The 17,727-nt window shown below is 40.0% G+C and overlaps 1 protein-coding gene across 4 annotated transcripts in view; it reads left to right on the top strand.

Moving 5' to 3' along the window:
* The window catches only part of PLA2G6 (phospholipase A2 group VI), a 157,083-nt gene extending 141,282 nt beyond the window's left edge, over positions 1–15,801 (top strand). For all 4 annotated transcript variants that reach the window (XM_040359537.1, XM_040359540.1, XM_040359535.1 and 1 more), the window contains 3 exons: positions 1,049–1,219; positions 13,289–15,359; positions 15,400–15,801. In XM_040359537.1, the coding sequence (XP_040215471.1) occupies positions 1,049–1,193 (145 nt within the window). In that variant the 3' untranslated portion in view covers positions 1,194–1,219; positions 13,289–15,359; positions 15,400–15,801. The remainder of the gene's footprint in view (positions 1–1,048; positions 1,220–13,288; positions 15,360–15,399) is intronic.
* The last annotated feature ends 1,926 nt before the right edge of the window (positions 15,802–17,727 follow it).

The raw sequence follows: 17,727 nt of genomic DNA on the forward strand, positions 1-17,727 counted from the left end.
ATTACACTCTCTAGATCTCGTGAGAGCAGTAAAGGTCTATCTGCAGGCAACCGCTCAAATACGCAAAACGGATGTTTTTTTTTTTTTTTTTTTGCCAGATGGTCCCAAGAGGGGACAAGCGGCGTCAAGATCCACTATCTCCAGGTGGATTCGACAGACAATTTTTTCAAGCCTATGGTTTAAAGAATAGGATTTCTCCTTTTTCTGTTAGGACGCACTCTACCAGGGCTTTATGGGCAGCCCACCACCAGGCTTCAGTGACTTGGATCTGCAAAGCTCCAACTTGGTCCTCAGTCCACACATTTTCCATTCTATCAAGTGGACGTGAGAGGACAGGAGGATGCCGTCTTTGGGCGAAGTGTGCTGCAGGCAGCGGTATAAAGCTTCTAGTCCTGGGTGGCCTGCTTGATCTGTATCCCCCCCCCCTTCATATAGAGCATTGCTCTGGGAAGTTCCATTTTGTAAAGACTGTGTCCCGTGGAGTACGATAAAGAAAATAGGATTTTTTAGACAGCTTACCTGTAAAACCCTTTTCTTGGAGTACACCACGGGACACAGAGGTCCCACCCTTCTTATGGGAGAACCTTATTGCTTTTCTACAAACCTGAGGTACTTCCTGGATGGGAGGGGCTATATGGAGGGGAACTGACTCTGATTGGTTGTGCCAGTGTCCAATCACCTCTGGTGAGTATATAACCCATTATGTAAAGACTTATTCTCTGTGTCCCGTGGTGTACTCCAAGAAAAGGATTTTACAGGTAAGCTGTCTAAAAATCCTATTATTCCCAGGATTACCAGGTAAAAGTGAGAGCCTTAAAAGTAAAACTAAGGCTGCCACTATATTTAAGATGTAATCTTTACAGTTTATGGGTTCAGATATACTTTTTAAGATGAAAATAAAGTGCATTAGTCATAAATCATATAAAAGCATAATTCTCGGTGGGGAAAGCTAAATCTGCATATAAACTGATTTTCCTACACACACAGCTATATGTCTACTTAACAATTACAACAGCACTATTTTCTCAATTTCATTTTTACAATACAGATTAAGTCCACAGTTGCAAACAGATGTGATGCTGGATGAAGTTAGTGATGCAGTGTTAGTTAATATGCTGTGGGATACACAAATCTATATCTACCAACAGAGGGAAGAAATTCAGAAACTGGTCAGACTATTACTTGAGCCTTGACTACTACATTTGGAAACACTATGAAGGTATGTGTAGGCACAGCAAGGTAGCTTACTCATTTGTAAAAATTAAGTGTGTTGTATGATAGTTTTTGTAGGGTAAATGTCTCCAATTATTCTTTACACTCTTCATCTGTGCTGAGAGGAAGATACAATGTCACATATCTGGTGGTCCTGCTCTAAGGCGCAAATGTTTGTGGATAAGGGTTTATAATCTAGTTAAAGTGGAGGTCCACCCTAAAAAAATAGCTAAAAAGGCTCAAAAATAAAAATACATTTATACTTACCAGAAATTGCTGTTACTAGGCATATCGTCCTAATCTGCCTCTTCCTCTGTGAGGTTCTGTGTTCTCCTCCTTGGGTTGCCTCCTGGGAAATGGAGGTGCACTGCCTTCTGGGACACACAGGACGTTGTTCCCATTCAGAAAAGGCCACGCGACTCGCGCATGTGCAGTAGGAAATGAGCAGTGAAGCCGTAAGGCTTCACTGCCTGTTTCCCTTAGTGACTATTGATGGCGCCGGGTCCCGGTCCAAGAGACGGATCTGCCTCGGGCGGCTGACATTGCGGGCAACCTGAACAGGTAAAACAAAACAAAAAACCCTAAGGTTGGCGCTGCGCTGAATTAATTGAGTGATTAAAAGGTGTAACAATAAAAATTAATAGTTATATTAATGAAGAGCAGCTAGCATTAAATTGTGTACCACAATTTTACAAACATAAAAACAAAAAAAAGGGGATGCAGCGCTAATAAGTGACAAACCAGCAATATAGGTGAGTAATTGGTGATGTTAGTAGAAAAAATCAATAATAAAAATGATCATTCCAAAGAATAAACAATTTAAGGAATAAATAAGAGAAAATCACCACGCTGCAAATAGTCCAGAAATTAATGAATGATTGCACTTAATTTTCTCTTAATTGTCCCACAAGTGAAAATGTGAAAAAAACTAAAAAAAGAAAAGATGACACGGAAAATCCATATAAAAAAGATCCATAAAGATTTCCAAGACGGTGAAGATAGGGTGATGAAAGATGAAATTCCACACTGCACCCGTGCTTATAAAATGCCTCCTTACCGCAATTAAAGACTGTATCTCACCAGTCTCATAAAGCCTATGGGAATTGAGGTATCCCACAACCCATCCACCTGGATGATCAGAGGGCTCAGCATAGGATCCGAACGGAACCGTGGATAATGAAAGAGAAAGGGATTCTCATAGTGTATACCGTTTAAAATCACAATCGATATTTATTAAAAGTTGCACTTACAGTTAAGTAGTGTATAATAGGCAGTAACAAGCAGTCACAGAAAAAAGTCCTTCTCCGATGCTCCAATGCTACAGCGAGGAAGCATCGTAGCATTGGAGCATCGGAGAAGGACTTTTTTCTGTGACTGCTTGTTACTGCCTATTATACACTACTTAACTGTAAGTGCAACTTTTAATAAATATCGATTGTGATTTTAAACGGTATACACTATGAGAATCCCTTTCTCTTTCATTATCCACGGTTCCGTTCGGATCCTATGCTGAGCCCTCTGATCATCCAGGTGGATGGGTTGTGGGATACCTCAATTCCCATAGGCTTTATGAGACTGGTGAGATACAGTCTTTAATTGCGGTAAGGAGGCATTTTATAAGCACGGGTGCAGTGTGGAATTTCATCTTTCATCACCCTATCTTCACCGTCTTGGAAATCTTTATGGATCTTTTTTATATGGATTTTCCGTGTCATCTTTTCTTTTTTTAGTTTTTTTCACATTTTCACTTGTGGGACAATTAAGAGAAAATTAAGTGCAATCATTCATTAATTTCTGGACTATTTGCAGCGTGGTGATTTTCTCTTATTTATTCCTTAAATTGTTTATTCTTTGGAATGATCATTTTTATTATTGATTTTTTCTACTAACATCACCAATTACTCACCTATAAACCTGAACAGGTAAGTCTGCTTATTTAAAGTCAGCAGCTACAGTGTTTGTAGCTGCTGACTTTTAATTTTTTTTTTTTTTTTTACCGCCGGACCTCCGCTTTAATTTGGTACTTCAAGGGTAATTCCACTTTCGGGGGAAAAAAATTGGCAGATAAAACAAAATATAGCTATACAATTGCAACTCATGTCATATTGTAATTGAATGCTATTAAAAATTACCTTTTCTGTTCAATCTGCAGCTCTGTAATTCTCTGTAAAATGCAGTGAAATATGGACCCCCAGATGTCATTCCCTACCCACTGATTTTCCCAAAAGTTTGCACTAAGATACAAATCAGATTTTGATCATCCACCTGCAACAATAATGCACTGCCACACTGATCATCCCCTGACTGCCGAGGTATCGGATTGGGCATCAGAGCATTTACACGAGTACAAGTACTCATGCAAATCCTCGGTATCAGTATTTGTGCAATTATTTGTCTAATTATTATTAATGAGAAATGTATAGTCATTACACAAGATACCCATAAAAAGTTGAAAAATTGGTCTCCATGGTTACAACACACAAGGCCTAGAGTGTCAGTTTTCTAGCCTACACAATGTACTACTTATCAAGTTTGGTTCCTGTTCTGATGAGTTGGCACAGCAGGTTGTAGCAAACAAGCTTTCAATATAAAGACCCTGTTTAGAAAAGTTATAGGTAAAGGTATGTGTCAAAAAGTTCCTCTAACTAATATAAATGTAAGACCACAGTGACATTTTTGCTTTTGAAGTATTTGTGTAATGTCTAGGCCATAAATGGCAAAGTTAATATTTTACCCTGTATAGCATGTCTATTAGATTGTAAACCAAACCGATTACTACTGATATGCAGTGCGGTTGTTTAGACTTTACACCTTAGCATTTCTGAGCTCTTGTGGTGTAGATGATTTAATATTATCACAAGTACTCTGCCCAGCTGTTGACATTTGAATGGTCTTTTATTACACTCATTTAGCCCCATGTTTTTAGAATTCAAGCAGCATTTCTTAAAACTGAACTTTTGGGGAAATCCAAATCGTACTCTTTGCAGTGTGGCTCCCACACTGCACATTATGGCTTAGAAAAGGTGACTGATGGGGGAGTGATGGGGGAGAGGTCGAGCGGGCAGGAGAGAGCCCGAGCGGTCTCTCTCTAGTAGTCCGGCGAGAGCTAGGGCGCAATGGATAGGATGAAGAGAGGGGAGGGACTGTACAAGAATGGCATCTAAAAGGTACTGAAATTTGAGAAAAGGATAAAGAAACTGGCAGGGGAGGTTGGGGGGGGGGGGGAGGAAGGGGAGGGGATGAAAGTGTATTTTTTTTTTTTCCACTCAGATGCGGAGTGTCTTGTTGCTCTTATGAAAATGAATATAATATATATATATACATATATATATATATATATATATATATATATATATATATATATATATATATATATATATATATATAAAAAAAGAGAAAATAATTAAAAACCAAATTAAAATGATAGTGAACCACTCATGATACGATACCATAGAGGAAAGGACATAGGCAAGTGAAGTATGGGCCAGGAGCGTGGTCCTCTCCTCGCCCAATAGATCCTTTTTTTATATCTTTGGTGGAGTCTGAAGTGGAGAGAAAAAAAAAAAAAGAAAAGGTCTACAAGTGCTCAAGCGCCATTATTTCCATAGATGGAACCTTGACATTTGATACTGTAGTATCTCTCCGGCGCCCTACCCCCGCCTCTGGCCGCATTCAGTATTGAATGCCATTGAAGTCAATGCAGAACAAACTATTTTCGTTTCCATTGACTTCAATGGGGAAACTCGCTTTGATATGCGAGTACTTTGGATTACGAGCATTCTCCTGGAACGGATTATGCTCGTAATCCGAGGTTCCACTGTAATATGAACTATATTGCTTCATCCTCCGTTCTATGGAAATGTTTTTGTTATGCAAGATGTAATATTTGGACCATTCTATGGCCTTTTAAAGCTGAATTCCAGGTATAAATGTATATATTTTTTTGTCTGCAAAGTTAAGTTGGTTCAACTTGGATCAATGTATGCATACAGTACATACTCCATACGTGGCTGATGCCTGTGGAAACTGAGAATCACTGTACTAGCCCCTGCTACTGCTTTGATCCTAACGGTCTTCCAGATGTTTCAACCTGACTAACTATAACTATGTAACTATGTTGTGCTGAGCGGCTGCTGAGCTTATCCTGTTCAGAGGATAAGAAAGTGAGGGGAAATCACCTTAGATAAAGTGGAGACTGTAGTAAAATCTTTACAGGTTCTAACCCTGTAACATTCTAAACTGAAAAATAAGTTTGTCTGGAGCTGACCTTTAAGCGGTATTTGCATTTAATCACTACATGAGGCGTGGCTGTAATTAAAAAAAAATGTTCCAAGTGAATTTATCCTTGCATCTTTTCTTCTTTGCAGTTGTGCCTGTCCTATGATAGGACAGGCACAATGAAAGTGGCTCTGTTCCATGCAATCACTGTGACCAATCTCCGCAAATTCAAGTGTAAACACTGGCTGGGACAAGCAGTGAAAAGGGATAGCTGGTTGCTCAAAGCAACCAGTGTTTGTGTTCAAATCACAGTACCCCAACCTGATCACAGGACTCCTGTACACCTGTTCTACCTGATCACAGTTCCCCTACCTAGTTGGAGCAAGCCCTTGATTACAGCCAGTGTTTCCAGTGTTTGATCACAGCCAGTGCCCAAGGTATACCTTTTCATCTTGGGATGTCTGCTTTCCAAAATGTGGTCATTTTGCAGATTTCTTGACTATCTTGGCACTTCAGGGCCTCAGCAAATATGATAGGTAGTCAGGTAATCAAATTTATAATTTGTACTCCTTGAAAGTCTGAAGGTACACCTTGGATTTTGGGCCCCTTTATGTGGCTAGGCATCAAAAAAGCCCCAGACTTGTGGTATCCCCATACTCAGTAGGAGTGGCAAAATGTGTTTTGGAGTGTAATTGTAAGTATGGCTATGCTGCATAGAAGAACTATCTTGTGGAAATGACAACTATGTGAAAAAAATAAATCTTTACTTGGTTTATCAAAGAATTGTAGCAAAAAATTAGAACTTCAAAAAAAACTCATCATGCCTCTTACTAAATTACTGTGGATGTCTACTTTTCAAGAAGAGGTAATTTTGGGGTGTTTATATGGTCTTAGCATTTTGTAGCCTTAAATGTGATCGACAAAACATTAGGATTCATAAATTTCAACTACAGTATACTACAAATATTCTATACAACTCTAAAGCTTTTTTTTTTCTTTTTAACCACTTCAGCCCCGGGAAAGTTTTACCCCCTTCCTGACCAGAGCACTTTTTACAATTTGGCACTGCGTTGTTTTAACTGGTAATTGCGCAGTCATGCACTGATGTACCCAAACAAAATTTGCGTCCTTTTTTCCAACAAATGGAGATTTCTTTTGGTGTTATTTGATCACCTCTGCGGGTTTTTTTTCCGCTAAACACAAAGAGGGACAATTTTGAAAAAAAATATTTTTTACTTTTTGCTATAATAAATATACCCCAAAAAAGTTTTTAAAAGACACATTTCTTCATCAGTTTAGGTCAATATATATTCTTCTACATATTTTTTGTAAAAGAACGCAATAAGCGTATATTGATTGGTTTGCGCAAAAGTTATATCGTCTACAAAGTATAGGAAAGAATTATGGCATTTTTATTATTGTTTTTTTTTACTCTTGATGGCGGTGATCTATGATTTTTAGCAGTATTGCGACATTGCGGCAGACAGATTGGACACATTTTTGGGACCATTGACATTTATACAGCAATCGGTGCTATAAAAATGCACAGAATTCTGTGGCCTGGTACACACGATAGGATTGATCCGCGGATACGGTCCGCCGGACCGTATCCGCGGATAAATCCTCTGGCGGATTTGGATCCGTTGGCATGTACTCACCATCGGATCCAAATCTGCACGGATTTCAACCGCAGTGACGTGTCGCGCCGTCGCCGCGATGATGACGCGGCGACGTGCGCGACGCTGTCATATAAGGAAATCCACGCATGCGTCGAATCATTACGACGCATGCGAGGGACGGGTTCGGACGGATCGATCCGGTGAGTCTGTACAGACCACCGGATCGATCCGCTGGACCTGATTCCAGCGGATAGATTTGTTAGCATGCTTACAAATTTTTATCTGCTGGACGGGGCCTGTGTATATGGCACTGGTAGGGAAGGGGTTAACACTAGGTGGCGATCAAGGGGTTAAATGTGTGTTCCCTCGACCGGCTTCTACGCGAGTCGGTTGGGAACCAGTTAATGTTTGATCTGTTTACTTTTTTGTACAGTAAAAAAATCCCAGTGGCTATTAAAGGAGAAGTAGGGCCATAACTTTGTTCTGCACCCCTATGATCCATATTTAGCCAACAATGTGCTAAAGTCTGCTGCTGGTTGACACCCCTCAGCTTGTCCAGGCTCTCTTTAATGTCAGGATCCACCCAGATGCCTGACAGGCTGCTGGCTCAGTCTCTCAGCATGCTAAGGAGAGCTTAAGCCAGCTTCTCCTGCACAGCCCGGTGCTCCAGTAAGTGCTGAAGGAGCAAAGCAGAGAGCTCTCTGCTCACTGAAGAAGGAGAACTGAGTGATCAGCGGTCGTTGATCGAGCAGTTCTTGGTCTTAGAAGCAGTGGGGGACAGATGCCGCATTGGCAGCATCCTAGGTGAACATGTATGTGTTTTTTATTTTTTTTTATTTTATTAAAGCCTGCACTTCTCTTTTAAACCACCAAAAATAATTTTGTCTAAAAAATATATACCGTATTTATCGCACAGGCTTATAACATGCACCTTGATATTTTTTAAATAAAGAATTTTGACGTAAAATAAGGGTTCTGTGCCCACCTGCAACCTCGCCATTGCCCATCATTGCAGCCTGATTAGTGCCCATCTGCAGCCTTTCCCATCATTGCAGCCTGATTAGTGCCCATCTGCAGCCTTTCCCATCGTTGCAGCCTGATTAGTGCCCATCTGCAGCCTTGCCCATCATTGCAGCCTGATCACTGCCCATCTGCAGCCTTGCCCATCATGACCAACTTGGTTCATTCTTGTCCCTTATGTCCTTCGACAGCTCTTTGGTCTTGCCCAGGATGGTGAGTTTTGAATGGAAGAAAGACATTCTGTGGACAGGTGTCTTTTATACACATAATGAGTTGTCGTTAGGAGCACCTTCAACTACTTATTTTATGCTGGCCATACACGGGTCAAAAAATTAAAGATCTTTCTTTCAAAAATCTTATCTAAGAATTTTCGTTCGTATTTCGCACCAATAGTAGGCTGCAGCAACAGCCGATTTTCGTGCGGCCATCGAATTTTAATAATCCAACATGTTGGATATTTTTTGAAAAAACAAACCATTTTTTAATCAATGATGGGAGAATCGTGCGAGAAATGTAATTGAAAAAGAAATGTGCAAGAAAAGAAAATTCCCGGAAAGAAAAGAAGGTTCCCAGACACGAAAATTCTTTTCTGTAGGAACAAGAGGTGAAATTAAAGGTTTGGTTGACAAAATAGAATTTTGTGGATAAATATCAATTGTCAGAAGCACCTCACCCCAATAAGTAATGAGAAGTAAAAAATGGCAAAGAAGGGTACCAAAGGGACCCAGGGGCTGTTGTAATGGTACAGATAGAGATTCACACAATCAAGGTTTTATGTTAAAATAGAAAAAACATTTTAATGAGACAATTATATGACATAGATATGATAAATAAATCTAAATCTTGATTAAATACACAATATGGAATCAAGACAAAGCATTGATTAGTCGATTAGCTCTACATGTTTCACTCTTTTGAGCTTCCTCAGGAGCGTTAACAGACAATGCTAGGTATCGAAAAAGTGAAAAGAGAAACATATGTATATTTACTTATATTTACAGTCAATTATATCAATATTTGAACGAAGGTAAATAAATATGTTATTATTCAGTATACAAAAAAGGAAACAAATTAGTAGGTTACATCAATTTAGGCAGAATATGCATGCTCAGCAATCTCAAACATAGATAACAAAGGCGCAAAATGAAGATAACTTACCCAAAGGTAAAAATATCAAGAGAAAACCAGCATGTGCAGACAGCAACTCGCACAGGAAGAACTATAGCTTCCCAGAACCAGAAAGAACCTCCAGAGGACCATAGCCAATATAAGCCACCTAGTGGATAAGTACGCAAAGGACAAAGGATATATATATGCAAATATGTATCCAAATAGCTCTCTTAATTAGTACCAATATATTATAAAAATATGTTGAAGATAAAATAAATACCTGTCTATTAGGGCAAAAGAGCCTATCTACATTGAACCAATCAGCGTTTTCCCACAACATAGGGATTAGGTGAAGAGAGAGGCAATATACAAGCCAAGTGTTGAGAGGTAGATCACAATAGTGTTGACTATATGGAAAAAATACATGTGTAAATGAATGTTTTTAAATAGAGAAAATATATGTAGAAATGGTTATGTATAGTCAATAGAGGAGAAGTCAGAATGGAGCCAAAAAGAGGCTTTTTAAATGGTTACCTGGTTTGGGAAGTTCCAAGGAGAGAGTTTGCAACCTGGATAACATGAGGGATACGACTGTCCCTCACATCAGTGTGTCTGGTCTGACAGCTGGGCACCATAGACGGCACTGTGCTTTATATTGGCCACCGCGGCGGTGATTGACGAATCCGTCCGCCGCGATGCGGACACGTGACCAACGCGTCAACACCCATCCCTCAGCTGTAAGCATCAGCTGACCCGATGGAGCGAATCCAAAGCGCCGCCTACACGGCCAATCGAAAAAGGCCTCGGGAGGCGGCGCCGAAACGACCCGCGCCATCTTGGAAGCTGGAAAACTTCCAATACTACTTTAACATTGGAAACAATTGAAGTGAGAGGCGCGTGATGAAGAGGAAAAAGACGCGCAATAGGACAAAGAGCTGCGGAGGATGGGCTGACAAAATAGGTCAAAAAGAAGGGACCTAAAGGAGAAAATAAAGGAGGGATTGGTTAAACCAATTAACCCCAAAAGGTCCCTACATGTCCGTATGGTTCCCCCGAAAGAAATCTGGGTCCGGAAAACTTGGGCACAGCACCACCAAATGCCAGTACTGTCCAAGCAAATAAATGCATAACATGCTGAAAACAAAAATTATATATATACTGTAAAAAAAAGGTCTTTCTGGTTCTGGGAAGCTATAGTTCTTCCTGTGCGAGTTGCTGTCTGCACATGCTGGTTTTCTCTTGATATTTTTATCTTCGGGTAAGTTATCTTCATTTTGCGCCTTTGTTATCTATGTTTGAGATTGCTGAGCATGCATATTCTGCCTAAATTGATGTAACCTACTAATTTGTTTCCTTTTTTGTATACTGAATAATAACATATTTATTTACCTTCGTTCAAATATTGATATGTATATTTACTTTACAGTCAATTAATTATACAGTCAATTAATTATATGTTTCTCTTTTCTCTTTTTCGATACCTAGCATTGTCTGTTAACGCTCCTGAGGAAGCTCAAAAGAGTGAAACATGTAGAGCTAATCGACTAATCAATGCTTTGTCTTGATTCCATATTGTGTATTTAATCAAGATTTAGATTTATTTATCATATCTATGTCATATAATTGTCTCATTAACCACTTCCCGACGGCCGTACGAATATGTGCGGCCGCAGGGTGGTTCTAAATCTCTAACAGGACGCATATATGCGTCCTCCGCTCTTCCAGGCCACTAGAGAGCGCGCGAGTGCCGGCGGCGCGTGCGTGCCCGCCGCATTCCTGAGATACCGATGCGCGTGCCTGGCGGCCGCGATGTCCGCCAGGCACTTGCGATCGGCGGCTACAGGGACAAGACGTGGAGCTCTGTGTGTAAACACAGAGCTCCACGTCCTGTCAGGGAGAGAGGAGACCGATCTGTGTCTCTTGTACAGAGGGACACAGCATCGGTCACCTCCCCCAGTCACCCCCCACAGTTAGAACACACCCAGGGAATACATTTAACCCCTTCCATGCCCCCTAGTGTTAACCCCTTCACTGCCAGTCACATTTATACAGTAATCGGTGCATTTTTATAGCACTCATCGCAGTATAAATGTGAATGGCGCCAAAAATGTGTCAAAAGTGTCCGATGTGTCCGCCATAACGTCGCAGTCCCAATAAAAATCGCAGATCGCCGCCATTACTAGTAAAAAAAAATTATAATAAAAATGAATAATAATTCTGTCCCCTATTTTGTAAGCGCTATAACTTTTGCGCAAACCAGTCGCTTATTGCGATTTCTTTTTTTTTTACCAAAAATATATAGAAGAATTCGTATCGGCCTAAACTGAGAAAAAAAAATATATATATTTTTTTTTTAAATGGGATATTTATTATAGTAACAAGTAAAAAATATTGTCTTTTTTTCAAAATTGTCGCTCTTTTTTTTGTTTATGGCGCAAAAAATAAAAACTGCAGAGGTGATCAAATACCACCAAAAGAAAGCTCTATTTGTGGGGAAAAAAGGACGCCAATTTTGTTTGGGAGCCACATCGCACGACCGCGCAATTGTCACATAAAGCGACGCGGTGCCAGAAGCTGAAATTTCACCTGGTCAGGAAGGGGTATACGTGCCCAGTAAGGAAGTGGTTAAAATGTTTTTTCTATTTTTACATAAAACCTTGATTGTGTGAATCTCTATCTGCACCATTACAACAGTCCCTGGGTCCCTTTGGTACCCTTCTTTGCCCTTTTTTACCTCTGAAGGTTTGGTTGGTCGAATTTCAAAATCAATGGTGGAATCATCGGATCACAAAAAGTTATTTTGAAATTCGACCTGTGTATGGCCAGCATTATACTCACTGAACTGCACCTTAATGTATAACATTTGTATCATGTGTTTTTTCTGGATTTTTGGTTGATATTCTGTCTCTATCATTTAAAATACACCTATGATAAACATTATGGGCCGGATTCAGAAAGAATCGCGTATCTTTCTGCGGGCGTAGCGCATCTCATATGCGCTACGCCGCCTTAACTAAGTCAGGCGAGTACCGTATTTAGAAACAATTTGTGTCCTTAGTTACGGCGGCATAGCGTATATGGGCCGGTGTAAGCCCGCCTAATTTAAACTATGCTGGTTGTGGGCGTGTTGTATGTAAATTATTCGTGACCCCACTTAAATGACGCGCTTTACGAACGGCGCATGCGCGCGCATGCTCAGTATCACGTCAAATTTTCTCCCTAAGATACGTCGGCTCAATGTTTAGGCAACGTGAACGTAACCTACGCCCATTCACGGACGACTTACTCAAACAACGTAAAATACGACGCTTTTCCGACGTCCATACCTAACATGACTTACCCCTGCTTTATGAGGGGTAAAGTTACGCCGGACCGACGCCTTACCTAAACGGCGTATCTAGATGCGCCGGACGGAACTACGTTTGTGAATCGGTGTATCTAGGTCATTTGCATATTCGACTCGGAAATCAACGGAACCGCCACCTAGCGGCGAGCGTAAATATGCACCCCAAGATACGACAGGGTAGGAGACTTACGCCGCTCGTATCTTGGCAACCGTGAGGCGTATCTGATTCTTTGAATCAGGCGCCAAGATACGACGCCTCACACTCAGACTTACAATGACGTATCTGGAGATACGCCGTCGTAAGTTGTTTCTGAATCCGGCCCTATATACCCTTCTTTTCTTTGTAAGTGGGCAAACTTACAAAATCTGCAGGGGATCAAATTATTAATTTCCCCACTTTAGCATAATTGAATCTGGATCTCTGTGATCTAATCTGATAAACTGTACATTATGAGCATCTCAAAGTTGTCATTTAAGTCAAGACTGTGAACATCATGGCATACGGCTGGGTCTGGTGATCACAAAACCAGTATTCCTGAGCCATTGTAAAAGCAATAGGATCTAAGAAGGCATCTTTCACTGACATCAAGGTAGGTTTACCTTTGCAGAAATACAAAGGATATAATACTACCGCAGGGTTCTGATGATATGGGCAGTCATCTTATGGAAGGTATTTGATTGGGTTATTGTTCTGTATGATTGTAAAACGGCAAAGGGATATGATGCCATTTTATATGCTCCTTCATGATTTCTTTTATTCTAGTATGATCATCTCCGTTCACACTGCTAAACAAAGAGGGAGTTAATCAACATCTAGATGAATTAAAATGCCTTTAAAGGTTTCCCTGATCATCAGATTTTAACATCTCTGAAACTATTGCATATCCTGGAGCACAGACCGAGTACAAAGAAGATTGCTACCTGCATCCCAAGACTGCAGATGATCAGTCCTACTACCCACATTTCATAACTTCTGTGACAGCATCGTTGGAAGGGTATAAACTGTTCAAAAGGCAAGAGGTGGCCTTCTCTCTTGATGCATACGTATCGCTAGGTGTTTTCTTTATTCCAAATCTGATACTTCGAAAACTTAACAGCTCTGGTGTTAACCACTTATGTTTATTACAGGGCATTATTAATGATATCATAGCTCTAGTGAAGATCCTCAGTTTTATTAGTAATGAGTTTTTTTATTATGCACTTATTTCCCTATTGTTGTTACCTACGCCCTAGTGCAGGGGTATTGAATAAAAATTCACAGAGGTTCGAGGTTTCTTCTATCCGAGGTCCGAATGAATCGCCTTTTTGTGCGATGACTCAGATTATTTACGTCACAGCCCCCTCCTCTAAAATCACAATCTTGTTTTCCTCAGTCCCGTTTACATCCCCATTTTGCACCTCCCCAGCTCTGCCCCCATTCACACTGCAGCACCTAAGCCACCCCCATTCACATTGCTGCCCCCCCCTGTCAAATTGCGGCCCACCTAAGGTTTGCCCCCCATTAATATTGCAACCCCCCTCAACTCTGCCCCCATTCATTTTTTAGCCCCCCCCCCCTCAGCTCTGCTCCTCACATTTACATTGCAGCCCCCCTCAGCTCTGCCCCATTCACATTACAGATCCCCCACTAAATCTGGCCCCCCTATTTACATAGACCCCTCAACTCCGCCCTTCACTCCTACCTTTCTCGGGTATACAGAGCAGGAGGCAAGACAGCTCTAGACGGTGGGAGAAACCGCAGCTTTGGATGAAGGGCAGGAGCAGGAACTGCCAGGGTTACCTTTTCAAGTGTCCCAGCAGGTGATGGGTTGCTAGGACCGCCCTTCATCCTGACAACCAATCACCTGCTGGGACACTTGAAAACTCCAGCAGTCCCTGCTCTCCATCCAAAGCTGCTTTGCCTCCCGGTCTCTGTCTAGCATTGTCCCACGGCTGCCATGCTGTGATGACAGCGGCGACGAAGAACCAGCTCTGGATGGGACAGTGACTCGGTCCACATCTGACCCGTGGTCCGCTATTTAGTGATGCCTGCCCTAGTGGATTCTTTATCGGAATATCTTATGCATCCAGCTGGCCCAGTTGACCCAGTTAACTCCTAAAGCTAAAAACAATTTTTCATAAGAGCATGAGGAGATCTAAAATCAAGACACTTCAAAGTCCTTGAAGGGGCTCAAACTTAATCACACTTAATCACACTCCTGCCAAAATAATTTTGTCTATTGTTAGTAGAATTGCCCTTAACTTAAAATAACTGGAATGTATGTCTTCTGTTGTATAATCATTAAAGAAGAACTCTAGTTAGATTGATTTTATAGTTTGCAATTCGCTCTAGTTTTTATTGAGGTCTGTGTCACCAATGGGGAGTTTCCCCCTCCTTTACAACCTGAACACAAACGGCAATAAAAATGTGACATTGGCTATGACATTTTCTCAGCGCAAAGGCATAAGTAACATTTCTGGCTGTAGTTCCATATAAATGGCATCGACATTAGTCTATTTTTCAATTTTAATATGAAAGAGTGTTGGTTTTAGGTGGTTCCCAAATGGCACACACAACACCAGTCTCACTTTCAATGCGTTAGCAATCTATGGACAGTAGAGGTATAATTTATTTTTTCTGTTTTATTGAAAATTTAATTTTATAGAAGGAATGTGTGACGATGAGCTAATTGAACAACTCCACTGAAAAGCTTTTTTTGATTTTATGAGTTCGGGTTGTATTGCTCTGAAGAGATTTTCACAGTGACAGTGATTTACCAATGACAAATAGGCTGTTTACTGTGCAAGGGAATTTTTACTTGGTAGGGAAACTTTTACTTAGATTAGTGAAGGAGGTAAAGTTGTGCTGACTTCTACCATTTAATCATGTGCAAGGAAAAATACTGTTTTTCTTGACGATTGGGTATTCTTTACTCAAGTGAATTTCCACCACGTTTGCTAAGCAAATGGAAAATTATTTTGCAAAGTAAACAGCCTGTTTGCCTTTAGTAAATCAACCCCATGTCAAAACTGCTTTGTGGATCCAATAAACAATGGATTTATTGTATATACTAAGTGTAGAGATTGCATCCTGTCAACAAAGGGCAATATGCCCACAGTTATTTTAGTTTACTATTTGGAAGATCTCAAACTATTGCTGCTCTTTTATCAACATATATTAATTTGTGCTTTAGTAAGATTGCACTGATGCTGATTTATGTTTAAATTCTATATTATAAGACTGCTTAGACATAATGTATAAACAGCATTGTGTGTATAATAAATGCATTTTATTTATATTGTCTCTGTTGTTTCCACCAGACAGAATAGGGTTGATTTACTAAAACTGGAGAGTGCAAAATCTGGTGCAGCTCTGCATGGTAGCCAATCGACTTCCTCAAACTTTGACAAAAAAAACTGAAAACTGATTGGTTTCTATGCAGAGCTGCACCAGATTCTGCACGCTCCAATTTTAGTAAATCAACCCCAATGTGTTATACGGAATGGTTTACATAATTGGCATTAGCTGATAATGCAAAGGGTCAAATGGGTTTGAGTGTTTGCACTGTTTTAGAATTTAAATATTTTACACACACACAAAAGTACATTCTTTCATTATTCATTTTATTTGATGGCCAACCGACCACATGCATTCTTGAATTGTATGTATTTGAGGGACATCCAGGAAATACAGTGCATTCATAAAGTAAATCGACCCCCCTTCACATTTTGTTATGTTGCAGCCTGATACTACGGTTGGTTAAATGTATTTTTTCTCATTAATCTACACTTGGTACCCCATAATGACAAAGTGAAAACTGAATTTAATGAATGTCTGAGAATTTATAAAAAGAAGAAAAAAATGAAATATCACATACAGTGCTCAGCATAAATGAGTACACCCCCAACAGATTTGTCAGAAAACCTTTTCTTTCAGAATCAACATTTTCTATGGAACGCTATACAACAAAATCCTCACCAAATGCGGGCCATTGATTACAACCAAGATATGTTAATTTGTACATACAAAAAAGTATTTTTCCTAACAAATTAATTCAAGACCATATTGCAAAAATGAATACACCCCAATGAAAGTCTTGGGATCAAAGCTAAATTTTAGACAACAAAGTCCTAATTAAAAAGGGGTTGTAAAGGTACAATTTTTTTTTTCTTTCCTAAATGGCTTCCTTTACCTTCGAACAGTCCTCCTTCACTTACCTCATCCTTTGATTTTGCTTTTAAATGTCCTTATTTCTTCTGAGAAATCCTCACTTCCTGTTCTTCTGTCTGTAACTCCACACAGTAATGCAAGGCTTTCTCCCTGGTGTGGAGTGTCGTGCTCGCCCCCTCTTGACTACAGGAGAGTCAGGATGCCCACTAACACACAGCTCTTTTCTCTATCTGCAACGTAGAGAGCTTCCTGAGACTCTCCTGTAGTCCAAGGGAGGTGGCGAGCATGACACTCCACACCAGGGAGAAAGCCTTACATTACTGTGTGGAGTTACAGACCGAAGAACAGGAAGTGAAGATTTCTCAGAAGAAATAAGGACATTTAAAAGCAAAACCGAAGAATGAGGTAAGTGAAGGAGTACTGCACTAAGGTAAGGAAGCTATTTAGGGAAAAAAATTGTACCTTTACAACCCCTTTACAACAAGAATTCAACTTTAGGTTAATTATTCATTAAACAAATGTCCAGCAGATTATGATTATAAAAGGGTGTTATTTAACCACTTCAGCCCCAGAAGATTTTACCCCCTTCCTGACCAGAGCACTTTTTACAGTTTGGCACTGCGTTGCTTTAACTGACAATTATGCAGTCGTGCAATGCTGTATCCAGACAAAATTTGCGTCCTTTGCTTCCCACAAATGGAGCTATCTTTTGGTGGTATTTGACCACCTCTGGTTTTTTATTTTTTGCGTTATAAACAAAAAAAAGAGCAACAATTAAAAAAATATATATATTTTTACTTTTTGCTATAATATCACCCAATTAAAAAAAAAAACGCATTTCTTCATCAGTTTAGGCCGATATGTATTTTTCTAGATATTTTTGGTAAAAAAAATCGCAATAAGCGTATATTGATTGGTTTGCGCAAAAGTTATAACATCTACAAACTATGGGAAAGATTTATGGCATTTTTATGTCCTTTTTTTTTTATTTTTATAAGTAATGCGATGATCTGCGATTTTTAGCAGTATTGCAACGGACACTTTTGACACTT

This window comes from Rana temporaria, chromosome 7 (genome assembly GCF_905171775.1).
Source record: "Rana temporaria chromosome 7, aRanTem1.1, whole genome shotgun sequence".
In the NCBI taxonomy this organism is placed as follows: Eukaryota; Metazoa; Chordata; class Amphibia; order Anura; family Ranidae; genus Rana; species Rana temporaria.